We start from the raw sequence: 13,597 nt of genomic DNA, 5'->3' as shown, positions 1-13,597 counted from the left end.
GGATGAGTGTTTTCCCTATGGAATCTATTTGCACGGGCCTGATCCTGCATCAGCTCCTGATGAAGTGCCCTGTGCTTTAATTCAGGGGTGGCTTCAGCTCTGAGCAAGGAACATGGGTATTTTTGAGGTTGTTTTTTTTTTTGTCACTGTTTTTTCTGGCTTTTTAGGGGATGGCTGATCTTAAAACCTGAGCAGGTTTAGCCTTAAAAAGACAGAGAAAGCAAAAAGAGATTGGAAATACCCAACTTGCTTCCCCCAAACAAAGACTTCATTCTACAATTAGGTATCCACCTCATTAAGCAAAAAAAACCCTCTGTGCCAGCAAATAATTGAAAAAAAAAATTAATCACTGGTCACTTCTTGGAAAAGAAAAAATTATTTTCACTTCCAGTTGACGCTGCCCCAAATTTGGCTTTAAAATCCAGGTCTTGCCAAAACCCCAAAGCTGAAACATTTCAGCGCTGATGACGGGGTCAGATCTGCATCCAACTTGGAAAATCTCTGCCTGGCTCTTCTTTTGGAGCACACCCAGCACCCGCCAGTTCTTTTTTTGGGGGATGAGAAAATCCAGCCCGGGCTTATCGTATTGAAAAAGAAATCACTGCCGAGTGCCGCGAGCGTTTAGAAAGGTGCAAGAGCGTGGGGAATGCTGCGAACTCAACATACCCTGCAGCAAGGAGCTCCTGGAAAAAAGGAAAAAAAGGGAAAAAAATGGAAAAAAAGGGATAAAAAATGGAAAAAAAAGGGGGGAAAATGGAAAAAAAGGGAAAAAAACCTAACATTTTTGAGTAGGTTTGAAAACACAGGCGTTTTCAGAAGAGCCTTTAATGCCACTCGTGCCAACGGTGCTGGAATTATTTTCGAGCGCTGTCACGCAAGTGCAAGCACCCGTGTGTGGGAAGACCTCAAGGCTCAGGCCTGGCAGATAATTTGGTTTAATTTGTCATTACAGATGTATTTACAGCTCGGGCCCGGTCACCGTGACCGATGATGTGGGGAAGCCTTGGAAAGGCAAGAGAAGTTTTCATATTTTGCTATAATATGGGATGTGATCGTAGACAGCTGCAAGAATTCTGTCCCGTGAAGGGGAAAGACTAGTTTTTCTTAAAATTAAAAAAAAAAAACCTCAATTTGACCTTATAATGAAATTTGCTTCTATAATTTGGGTTAATTTCAGAGGTCAGAGGAAATTCTCACCTATTTCCCTGGTTATTTAAGCAGCGTTTCACACTCACACACCAAACGCGAATTTACACCTTCCTGCCAGACGGCAGCGCGGATTCCGACCCGCCGACAAGGTGAATATTTGGCATTTCCAGATATTCCCATCTCCCTTTTTGCAATCCTGCAGGCATAATATCACACATTCCCCACTCCAAAGCAACTCAGACCTGTAACAACCCAACCTGGCCATTACAACTGAAGTGTTTGGGCAGCATAATCACATTTTTTGGGATCCCATGTCCCTGAAACGTGCGGCTGGTGCAGCAAAAATCTGCATTTCTACCTTTCCCTTCCAGCATCAGCAAAACTTGCTTCTCTAGCTCATGAGGTAGATCCCCACCTGGTTTTGCAGACACAATGAGCCCCAAAGAAGAAGCAGACTCTTTGTTTTTTATAATTCGGTTGCAAAAGCATTGAAGAACCCAAGATTTCGGCTTCTTCTTCCCCATGAATCCCTAGGAGCATCACCAAGCAGGGAGAGATACCAGAAAATCCCATTTCTGCACCTCCTTTTCAATAAAGAAATTACAGAGCGGGAAGGACACACCAGGCTGGTGTGCAGATTTGGGAGTAAAACCTCTCAAAGTTGATATATTTGCATTCCTTTTTTTCCGTATGCTTGCAAAGCTCCACAGGGCTCAAGAATCAAAAGTTTCAGCCCAGAGCCCTGCGCCAATGAGAAACAAATCTTCTGAAGGGTTTGGGACAACACAATCAATTTTTTAAATTTAATTTTCCTTAGAATTTCACCTTTATTTTAATATCTTCCCTCAGAAACATCAGACTGCCAACGTTCAGGCACAAAGAATACCACTTTTTCACCCAATTTTGAAGTTTATTTGCTGTTTGGTGCTTTGTTGGTGTTTTTTTCCATGCACCCTTAAATTTTCAGAGAAAAATGGTTTGCCCATTCAAAATATCCCTCTGCATTTGGCAGAACCATTTTTGGGGAGCCCCTTTCTGCTGGCCACTCCGAGGTTTTCCCATCATCAGCTGAGCACAGAAGTATTAGAATTGGGCCTAGTTTCCTTTGGAATACTCTGCCTGATAAACCCTCATCTATGTCCAAGAATTTCACCTCTTTCCTTTAAAATTTCTGGCAAAAAAAAAAAAAATATGTAGAGAGTAAAATATAAGTTGTCTCAGAAAAAAAAAAATCTGTTCTTGTTACAGGGATAAAGAAATGCACATGGATGGGTGAAAAATAATTAATCCCAGTTTAATAAAGTCTTAGATTAAGCACCATCATCCACTGCCTTAATTTTACTGCTCTACAAAAATTTGTGAACACTTATTTTATATAGTACCCCATGGCTTTTCTGTGCAAAATAAGCTGCACTTGGTAACACAAAAATTGCACACAAAAGTGCAATTTTTAAGTAAAAAATGGAATTATTAATAGGGGTGACAGAGTGCCCGTGATGGTGTTATTTTTATTATTACCATTGATTTATTTGCAATTTAAATTCTACTGCTTGGGGGCTTGGAGGGGGGAATAAACACTTGTATGTCCAAGCTTGATCTTGCTCAGAGATTAGAAACCCTGATTTCTGTGGGTTTCATCCCAAATCCCAGACTGATGGGTGACAATTAAATTAGGAGGGAGAGCAGAAGGTGAATTTAAACCCGGAGGGGGGAACAAAGCCCTGGGAGAACCTTCCCGCCGGCGGGGCTGGGGTGAGAAATGCGGCTTGCGAAACGGGGGATGGAGGAAAAGGCAGACACGTCCCACAGCCCCATCCCGATGTCCTACAACCCCATCCCGATGTCCCACAGCCCCATCCCGATGTCCTACAGCCCCATCCCGATGTCCTACAACCCCTTCCCGATGTCTCACAGCCACATCCCGATGTCTCACAGCCACATCCCGATGTCCTACAACCCCTTCCCGCTGTCTCACAGCCACATCCCGATGTCCCACAGCCCCATCCCGATGTCCCACTTCCCCATCCCGATGTCCCACAGACTTTTCTGCCATCCTACGCTACATCCCTCTGTCCTATGCCCCCTTCCCTGTGTCCTGAGGTCCCATCCCTCCAGGATCAGGGACAAGAGGATGCTGGGCACCTCTCATCGCCTACCACCCCACAAGGGACCAGCCACCTTGTGCTTTGGTGCGTGGGGAAGGTCAGGGGCTGTTTGTAGGGCAGAGGGTTGTAACAAATGCCAATGAATCACTGGAAATGTCAGCCCCGGGATGCGACAGGGCAAATCTCTTAGCATCCCAGTGGGAAAGCTTAAGATCTGGTTCTCAATCTCTCCCCCACCAGCAGCAGAAAGGACATTTTCCAACCCAGGGTCTGCTCCAGGCTTTGATCTTCCCAGATGCTGCTGCTGTGTTCCAGCAGCGCCTGTTTGAGGAGCCCTGACTTCGATTTAGGGGAAAAAAAAAAAAAAAAAAAAAAGTAAAATTCCTGCAGTGAGCAAAAGAAAAGGTGGTGGCAATCTGGGATCGGAGGGTCTTTCCCCAAGCTGGAAAGATCCAGGAAGCAGCGCGGAGCTGCGGGATGGATGCGCTCGGACCCCCGTTCCGCCCTCCATCCCCGCTCCCCTCTGCCTGTGGAAGGGGCAAGAGCCAAACTGCCCATCCAGGGTAATTTTGGGAGCGGTTTCAAGAGATTTTTGGTGCTGTCGGGGACTCTTTTGAGAGGCGATTCTGCAGCTGGTCCTTTTCATGGCTCATTAAGTCGGGAATTCACAGTAATTCCATCCCAGGCAATGCCTGGGGCAAGTTCACTGCCTCGACCACAGGGTCTGATCCTGCTCTTCAGGGTAATGAAATCAGTCACCAAACTTACCCCGAAAAGGCCAAATTTGGCATTTTGAACTCACGCCAGGGAAAGTTTTCCAAACGGGGCCGTACGTTTTACCCATCCTTCCCAGTGCCTTATACCAAGCAAAAATTCATCGATTTTGAGAAAAACAAGAAGATTTGTATTTCTTTTAGAGTTATTTTCTTCAAATACATTTTCACTAATCTTCTTTTCACTATGTGTTGCTTTATTACTACAGGGATATATTTATATAAAACAGGGAGGAAAACGTCATGCCCAATTGTATAAACTGAATTCGTGTCTGCATATTCAGCTGTAGCTGCCTATACTTGATCTTAATTTTTTAAAAATCATATTAATTAAAATGTTAAAGGCCCCAGGGGTGCTCTGCATTTAGCTCTACCCAAAGGTGGTGGTTATTTCTCTGGGAAAAGAAAATGAGAGCGCTGCAAATACCACTCACATTTAAAAGGATTGCGTTTCCACCTTGAGATTCCTCACTGTGCAAAGAATAAAATCACTTTTAGCCCTAAGAAAAGGCAAAGAAGGAGTCAACTCCGCCGTTCCAGGGATTTCTCAGGTGCTGCCCAGGCTCGGATGTGGAATTAAAGTGGAATTAAAGTCTGTGATGGGAATAATCCAGCACGGTGTTCCCCCTACTACATCTTTCAGTGCCTTCAGTTTTTCAGGATTTTTTACCCTAAAAATCATTAAAACAAAACCCTTTCCGAGCTCAGAACACCACAGCCAGCTTCTACATACTTTTCTCGGCCCCCTCGATGCCCAAAGCATCGCTCGGCTTCAAGGAGAGACTCGGCAGCGGCCGCGTCCCGACTCAGGGAAAAGTGGGAACGGGGAAGGTCTGGACGAAAATTACTTTCCGCAGGAGCTGCCTTCCAAAAATCCATTTAAAACTCACCAGCTCTCAGGCATGGGTTTTTTTTGTTTGTTTGTTTTTTGTTTTTTTTTAACCAAAACCCAATTTTTTTATTTTTTTTTTAATTCGGACGTTTTTCCATATCAAAAGCAGAGGCGTAATTAGCCCCGTGCTAATGAATCCCGCGGATTCGGCCGCGCTGCCGAGAATCCGGCACTCGAGTCAGGACCTGGCCGTGAAGAGGAGTGAGGGCTCTTTCCTCCTTCATTAAAAACCATTTTCTGCACTGGCTCAACTAATTCCTTGTTTCCAGTGCTATTTTAAATTCTTTTTTTTTCTTTTTTTCTTTTTTTTTTTGCCATCAAAATGCGGAGCTGCAGCACAAACCACCCGGCTCAAAACTCCCAAATCCCCACGCTCAGTCCCTAGCACTGTAAAAGCTGATGGGTGTTTCTGCAACTGCAATTCTTCATTTGCATTATTTTGGGTTTAGGGTGTTTTTATTATTAAGAGCCCTTCTGAAACCACCGCAAAAAGGTGATTTTTTTTTTTCTCAAAGAAGAGATGGCACCATGGTAAAATACAAATATTCAAAAGTGCATACTTATATTCAATTAATATTTGATTGTTTAATTCATCCTGATTTTTTTCCTCTATGATCTACCTTCTCATGTCTTCCAAAAAAAACATTGCCTGATTGGCTAAAATTTTATCCTTACTCTGTTCTTCGTTTTGAGAAATTTTCTAGCATGCAAAGAAAAGCACAAGATGTTGGCAAGGCCAAACCTTCAGTGGCGCCTTCTTTTAACATCTTAAAATAATGCTAAAGACAACACAAATCCTGCTGGATATGATGGAAAAATCACTCTCCAAAATTTGGGTCAGAGAACACAATCGTAAAATAGATCTGCAGACAAATCTGAGGTGTTTTCTTTGTTAACTCCGACCCAAAGCTGACAGAAATACCTTCATGGAGAGGAGACGGAAAGGAAAAAAGGGTTTCTGAAACCATGATGCAAAGATGTACCTGCATTTCTGTCTCCTTTTATCCCTCTTCCACCCCATGAAATATAAAAGCAGTATTTTAAGCCATTTCAATCAATTCTTCGTTGTGGGAACCAGAGGAATTTAATTAAATTAAAGGCTCCGAGACCGGACTTGGCACAAGAGATCAGGGTGAGGTTTTGGGGGTAAGGAAACTCTGAAATACCAGGGTTGCATTGTTCAGATGTGCCTGAGTTCCCCAAAAAGCACTGTTATAAATGTAGATGCATTTCTTTTAATCCTTCTCCATCATCTCTCCCACCTTGGCTCTAAATTTCTCTTTGCTCTCCTTTTTTGTAGCCCAAATGACCTTTCCAAAAGAATTTTTAGAAGACCAGAACGGAAACACCCCGAAAGAAAGCTTTGGAATTCATGTACCCAACTTTGATTTCTTAATGCTCCCGGTTTTGCACCTAAAGCCAGCTCAGGAAGGGGCTGTCTGCGTGTCCATGGAACATCGTGGTCCTGCACCCCACAATCATCCCCATCAGAGCCCCTATAAATCCCCTCTGAGTTATTCGGGAACCAGCAGGCCCTCGCTCCAGAGCTCGGCTCATCACTCCTTGCCGCTCTGGGCCTGCCCTAAATTTCATTTACTTTTTGGAAATTGTGCCCTTTGAGGATGCTCTGGAGCAGTGATTTTGCAGAATAAGTAAGAATAAGGACCCAAATATTTTCCAGCCTGACAGGCCACTCAGACAGTGCCAACACCAATGCTCCAAAAACCTCCCTCCAAAACACCAAAACCACTACACGCCCGTTGTGCCTGCACACAGAGGGGTGCGTGCCCCAAAATCTGGGGGGTAACGGGGTGAAACCTCCCCTCCCATCTCCCAGCCCCGTGCTCACCGATGTTGGCGTGGCGGGCGGCCGCGGGCGTCCCTCGGCTCTGCAGGTTGTGCAGCATGGGGCTGTCAAAGGGCGAGGAAGTCCAAGTGGTGGCCATGTCGGGGCTCATGTAGGCCGGGTAGGGGCTGGAATAGGAGCTGCCGAAGCCCCTGCTGTACTGCTCCCTCCCGTTAGCAGAAAGGTTCAAGGAGCTGCTGTAAGCCGCCGCCGCTTCCCGGGAAGAGGTGGCCGGGATGGGGGTGCTGGTGGAGAAGGAGAACCGAGGTGACACGGGAGGGTGAGAAGATCCAGGGTTGTAAGCGGCGCTTTCGGCTCCGGGCTGAGTCCAGATGGAGTGGCTGGAGACGGGGCTGCCTTGCTGGGAAGAGCCGCTGCTCTGCAGGTAGGGCAGGCTGGGGAGCATGGAGGTGACCCTCGTGGTGGGCACATAGACCGGGGACGCTGCGGCCGCGCTGTGCATGAAGCCACCTGCCCCCTCGTAGGCCGGAGGGCCGGGGTTGGCTGCCATGGCTAAGCTCTGGTACATCTCGTGCGGGGCCTCCCCGCAGCCCAGCCGGCTCCCCGGCCGCGATCCAGAGCGATGGGGAGCGCGTGGAAAACCCTCGGCTCCACTTTTCCCCGGAGCGGTCTCGCGTGGGCGCAGCCTTCCAGCCAAAACCAAAACACCACCGGCGATGCGATTTTTTTCCTCCGACCCCCTCCCCCCCTTTCCCCACCGCCCACCTTCCCCACCTTCAGCAGGTCCCGCCGCCTCTTGCAGACCCCAAGCAAGAAGTCCGGGTCCCTCCGGAGGGGAAATTTAGCTGCCGCCTGGATTTAGCTGCTCCCACCGGGCTCCATCCATCACCTCCCGCCCCCCCCCCACCCCCCGCCCTCCACCATGAGGTTGGGCTGTTTAAAAGCCTCGGTCAGTCTCCTCCTCCTCCTCCCCCCGCCCGCCCCTTCCAACACCCCCGGGGGAGCAGGGGGAGATGCTGCCGGGATGCGGGATGCGGGATGCGGCGGCGGCCGGGCCGGGACCCCCCCGGGCGGGGAGATAAGGAGGTTAGAGAAGGGGGGGAGCTGCGAGGAAGGGGGACACAGCCGGGAAGGTGAGAGACAGCGATGCTCTCTCCTCTGGCCCGGAGCAAAAACCTTTGTCCCGCAGGTACGATCGGTGCTTTAAGTTGCTAATGGCCCCCGGGGCCGGCGTTTGATGTGGGCGGCGGGAGGCGGCTGAGGAGGGCTGGGGTGGGGGGCAGTTAAATTAGGGAAAAGTAGGGGGGGAAAGAGGGAAAGAAGGAAGGATGGCTCGACCCTCCCACCCCGCGCCTGCCCCACGCGTGTCCGCACCCTCTAAACCCCGGCCACGCGTGACCGAGGGGGCTTAAAGGAGAGGGCAGGGGGGCTTAACCCACTGCAGTCCCATTAGTGCTGCCCAAAGTGGGGTGCAGACCCCAAGCAGCGCCCCCAAAACTCTCGCTCCCAGGCGTTTTTTATCCCTCTCCCCCGTTTTTGCCGCGTAGGGAACTGGGAAAAGCTGGAAGCACAGTGGGGTGACCCATTGGGTACTGGGAATGCTGTAGGTCTGGATAGGGAGGAATGTCCCAGAATCGTCGGACAGGGTGGGGGAAAGGCGTGCTTTACCTCATGTTAGGCTGGTTTCGAATTTGGGGAATTTTGTGGGAATTTGGAGAGGATTTGGGCCTTGGGATGCTACTGGGGCCTTGTGCGTGGCTTGCAATTGCAAGACCCCAAAACCCACTTGTGGAAAGGGGTCAGGGTGAAACCCCTTTCCCGGGGAGGGTCCGGGAAAGGGGTGAGGTGAGCTGAGGTCCTGTTTTCTCTGCAAATCATGGAGAGAGCCTCTTGGACCGTGCTTGGAACAACCTGGTCTGGTGGGAAGGTGTCCCTCCCCAGGGCAGGGGTGTCGGAACTGGATGAGCCTTTAGGTATTTTCTAACCCAAACCATTCTGGAATTATAGGATTCCATGAAAGCCACCTCACACCGGGAGAAGAGCTGGATAGGGCGCTGGGGAGGGGGAATTACGGCCGGAGAGTTCGCCCTTGGTACTGCTTTAGGTTTAACCCACAGATTCCCCCGGCTGAACCCCTCCGCTGGGCTGAATTTAGCAGCAGAAGAGATAACCAGCAGATAAGGACTGATACCCTGGGAGGACAGCGGGAGACTGGTAGGCGGCCGAGGAGAGGGAGAGGAGCCGGAGGCAGCGCTGGGAAGGAAGGGGTAAGGATGGAAGCGAGCCGGGGAGAAGGGGCTTTAAGGGAGGTCTGTGTCCCCCAGACCCCCAGGGAATGCTGGCGTATAACCGGCCTAGGACGGAGCAGGATTCCCAGGGCGGGAACAAGGAGCGAGTTCCCCTCTTACCCTACAAATAGTAGTGGTGATAATAAAAAAGTTAACTGAAAAAAAAAAAAAGGGGAAAATCGAGTTACTTTTTAAATAAGAGGAAGCTTTTGGGGAGGCCTCTAGGAAGGGGCTCTCGGGGGTCCCGGTGTGCCAGCGAGGAAGAGGAGCGAGGGGACAGAGAAGCGCTACCCACCTTCAGTGCTGGAGGGGCACGGGGGTGGAGGGGGGCGAGGCCGTGGGGCAGGACCCCCCTCCCCTCGCTGTGGGGAAGGCAGAGGGCTCAGAGATGCCCGGCTCCGGCTTCTTTGGGGGGGATTAGGGGCAGCGTGCCCCCCTCCTGCCTCCCCAGTATGGCCAGGCTGCCCAGTCCCACTCGCTGACTGGTGTGCCCACGTCACGTGGAAGTGGGCGGCGATGGGAGGGAAGGGGGGTGAAGGGGGTGGCCGATATCTGTTGCACCATCAGCCGGGCGCCAGGTTTCATGGCTGTGGAGGAGAGGGGGGAAAATACAATAAAAAAGGGATAAAATAAAATAATAAAGTCAAACCAGCCCTTCGGGCATGGCCCCACCAGCTGGGCAGCCTGGCGTGCCTGCGCACCCCAGGGATGCCCGTGCCCGGCTCCCAGAAAAAATCAGAGGGATTTTCTGAGGGGTACAGACACCCCCCAGTCCCCCAGTCCCGCTGGAGTCAAGCCCTTTCGTTGGCGATATTGCACAAGGGAGATTTTTCCGTGCTTCTGCCCCAAATCGTGATCCCAAATTATAGAGTGAGTAGGTGGCAGCTGGTCTCCTCTCTGCTCCAGCCAGTTTTGGGGTGCTCCCCCCTAACTGGACACCCATTTCCTGTCCCCCGTGCTCTGATGGGTTTAAAGGTTAATGATGAAGTGCAGCGGGGGTACTGCACCCCTCTGCAATTTGGGGTCCCAGTCGCACGCGGGGTTCAGCCCCACATCCACAGCCCCCCCTCCCCAGGGGCTCATTTCACCCTGGGGTCTCTCCGGACACTGAGGTGTCCCCCTGCCCTGTCTCACGCCACTAACACTTCCCACACTCTGGAGCTTCCCGTGGAAATTTGGGGTTCCTACTCTAAATCTGTGGGAAGTGGGGGAGATGTCAACGGATTTTGCTACCCGTAAATAAAAATATTGAATTAAAATTTCAAATCTCCGTTTAAAAGAGACAAGGTTGGGGTAAAGAAGGGATGGGAAAAGCGATTAATTGAAGGGGGATGGAGGGTGAGGAGAGCATTTGGGGGGTACTACAGGGTTGGGAATGAATCCCCGGGGTTGTGGGATCACCTCATCCTCTGCTCTCACGTTATTCTGGAATACCCAAGGGGCACAGGGACTCCCCAAACCCAAAAAAGTGTGAAAACGCAGTCGGAGATAACCCCAAATATCGGGATGAAAGTATTTATAACCCCATCTAGAAATAAAATAAAATAAAATTATAGGCAGAGAAATATATAAGAAATAAACAGCAACGGTGCCACTCTGCGTATTTGTAATTTCAGCACACGGGGGGAAATGTGTAAGTAATAAAAAGTGTGTATTCGATACAAAATTAAGTTTAGATGGGACTTAATGTATAATTCACAGGAACGTGTGTTACATGCAAACATAGATGTACTGTCATACCGAAATAATTTACTGTTAATAATTTATAACGCCCTGTGGTATTCTTTCTGTATATATGTAAATTATGAAATATATAGAATAGACATATAACATATAAACTATAATGTTTACTAATTAATATATCATATATAAACATGTAAATGCGTATATTTAACAGTATGTATGAATACAGGTATATATAAAAATACACTTATGAACACGGGGCTAGCAGCACACAAGGAAAGAAAGGAGAATTAAATACATCGATGTCTCTTTTGATATCCCTTCTTCGCAGCAGCTGCCTATCCAGATGTGCCAGGTTCGGGACACTCATCTTTCCTTCCTTTGCAAAATCCCTGACGGTTTTCTCTCCCAAAGCAGCGATTTCCTAAAGATTCGTTGAATCCCTACAGAAAAGCAGTTCTTTCCTTACTAAAAAAAAAAAAAAAAAAAAAAAAAAAAAAAAAACCAAAAAACCATAAAATTTTTTAAAAGTCGCAAAAAGCGAAAATTCAATACCAGGAGCAGAGAAGATTTCAAGGTCCTGTTTTGGCTTTGCTACGTGAAGAAAAAAAGGTGCAAAAGCAATTCCCGTGGATTGTTTCTGGCGCGTGTGGCCGGATCCAGCCTCTTTCTGCGGGGAATTATCGGAATCGCGGGACGCACATCCCAAAAATCAGAGAGGTGAGGAACCGCACCGAGCCCAGCCCGGCGTGACCCAACAGCCGGCAGGGAGAGGATGGATTTAGGACACAATTTCTCCCGGAAAAAGCAGATGGGACACAGCAAATCGCAGCGACAAAAAAAAAAAATAAAAAAAAAAACCAAACCAAACCCAAAACTCTGTTCTGCACGCGGTGGAGCTTTTTATTTCCTTGCGATTAACGAAATCTGTGTGAAAATAATCCAGGGGAACAAACTTTGGCCTTGCCTCTCTCCTTTACAGCCTCCACTTCTGCCCCAGGCAGGAAAAAAAAAATTCGGCACGATGCCTATTTCTTAGTTTTGTTTTTTTGTTTTTTTGGTTTTGTCCCCTTTTTTTATGTCCCCGTATCGAACTTAGTTCCGCGGTGCTTTTAGAGTTAAAGATCCGGGTGTTGATGCACAGGAAAAAACCCCAAACTTCCCCTCCAAAAAGAAAAAAAAAAAAAAAAGAAAAAGAAAGAAAAAAATCATTCAAAAACACTTTAGGAACTGAAGTGGGGCGAGAGGCAGAGAGGAAGAGGTGAGAAAGTGAATTTAAATTTTTATCTGTGCTAAAAATTGAATTTTTAAAACAATAATGAAGAAAAGTGGTTAAAAATAGGGGGGTAAAAACCAGCGGGGGAAATGTGGTTTCAGCAGAGCAAAAGGGATAAATGCGGCCGGCGCTGCTGCGTATTGGGCATTTGGGAGTATTTGGGGTTTTTATTAGCATTACCTTAATTCTTTTATTTCTTCCTTGCTTTGGCTACAGCCGGGAAGGGTCTGGAGGAGGGGGCTGGGGAGAATCAGAGAGTTCCAGACTGTGGGAGGGGATCGGCCACCTCCGGACAGCGGAGAGGGGAGAAATCGGATCCAAAAAAATCCGGTGCCTACGGCTGGGCGGCATCTGCGGGCGGTATGGATCAGCTGTAGGTATCTATCTATAGGTATCTATAGGTATCTATCTATAGGTATCTATCTATAGGTATCTATCTATGGGTATCTCTAGGCTGTCCCTGGCTTGTGTTAGAGCAGCCGCTGCAACTGGGGAGGGAAAGGGGGGTCCCAAACCGGGGGCAGGGCACGGCTGCACCCCGGATTTTCTGGGGCTGCGCTGCAGGACCGGTGATTTGGGAGTGGGGCATGGCCGGGAGTGGGGGACGAACCTCCTTGCGAGCCAGGAGACGTCTCGGGATGGCATCGCCTTCTCCCGCCCCCTTCCCACCCGTCTGGGGGGCTGGGCATGGATAGGGGGGTGCTGCCCCCCCAGCCCTCCCCTGGTCCAGCAAAAGGGGGAAATCCCGAGCGCCAACCCCTCCTGGAGATATGCTGGAGGCGGGATGCACCCCCAGCCCTCATGGGGGGCAAATCCTGGATCCTCCTCTCTGCGGAACCTTGGAGTCCCCGCTCTGGGACCCCCCTCTGCCCTCAAACACCTCTCGGGACACCCCAGCACAAGGGAACCCCACGGGACGCTGTGGAGAACACGGCTGGCAGGGACAGCCCCACGCAGAGGGACCGTGAGCCGCTCACAGGGGACCCCGCTGTGGCTGCCACCCCCGCCCCGGCTTATCCAAAGCTCCTGTCACGCCTTTCTGAGGCGCTTTCCCAAACAAACGTCACGTCTGTTTACAGGACGGCAGTGGTCCTAAAATGCCACCAGCCCCCCGCCTCCTCCCCCATCCCAAAGGCCAGGTACTGCCCTGCAGAAGGGTGGCCAAGCATCATCGCGGCTCAGCGGAGCTTCAGGGGGATTTCTAAATCCTTTCTGACCACCCCCTCTACCCCCAAATACTATATTATTGCTTTTTCCTGTTCCCCCCCCGCCCCTTTGTTTTAGTTTTTTTTTACCCCCAGTGGAAATAAGCACAAGTGTTTTCCTCGGGGACAAATCCGCGGGATGCAGAGGTGCGTGGAGCAGCGATCCGTGCTCTGATGCCGCAGGAGGGGAGAGGATGAGAAGTGAGGGTCAGTGCCGTGGAAATCTGGGGACAGGCAAAATCTAAAAAACACCCGGAACGGGGGATTTTAGGAAACGGGGATCTCTAGGAAACGGGGAGCACAGGACATGTGGTGCCCTGTGCCACTGTGTGTGCGTGGTGGGGACAGATGTGTCCCAGAGAACACTGAAAATACAGCGTGGATCAATGCGCTGCATTCCTGACAGCTTTGCTGCCAAA

The 13,597-nt window shown here is 49.5% G+C and overlaps 1 protein-coding gene and 1 long non-coding RNA gene across 7 annotated transcripts in view; one reads left to right on the top strand and one right to left on the bottom strand.

Annotated features, from left to right (window-relative positions):
- The window catches only part of GATA4 (GATA binding protein 4), a 28,177-nt gene extending 20,536 nt beyond the window's left edge, over nt 1-7,641 (bottom strand). For 2 of the 5 annotated variants that reach the window (XM_012572946.5, XM_002186806.5), the window contains exon 1: nt 6,769-7,473. In XM_012572946.5, coding sequence (XP_012428400.1) covers nt 6,769-7,294 — 526 coding nt within the window. In that variant the 5' untranslated portion in view covers nt 7,295-7,473. Of the gene's footprint in view, nt 1-6,768; nt 7,474-7,500 lie in introns of those variants that run through there. The other 3 variants (XM_072926273.1, XM_072926272.1, XM_072926271.1) reach the window with 3 other exon arrangements.
- Nucleotides 7,642-7,676: 35 nt separating this feature from the next.
- LOC140683607 (uncharacterized) lies at nt 7,677-11,735 on the top strand. 2 transcript variants are annotated; one of them, XR_012054787.1, is made up of 3 exons: nt 7,677-7,812; nt 8,734-8,993; nt 11,302-11,735. It is a non-coding gene; the product is annotated as an uncharacterized lncRNA (long non-coding RNA). The 2 variants fall into 2 exon arrangements; XR_012054786.1 differs by having other exon boundaries at nt 7,678-7,915.
- The last annotated feature ends 1,862 nt before the right edge of the window (nt 11,736-13,597 follow it).

Source organism: Taeniopygia guttata, chromosome 3 (genome assembly GCF_048771995.1).
Source record: "Taeniopygia guttata chromosome 3, bTaeGut7.mat, whole genome shotgun sequence".
Lineage (NCBI taxonomy): Eukaryota > Metazoa > Chordata > Aves > Passeriformes > Estrildidae > Taeniopygia > Taeniopygia guttata.
The sequence above is the reverse complement of the archived record's forward strand: the minus strand, read 5'-3'. Positions and strand labels throughout refer to the sequence as shown.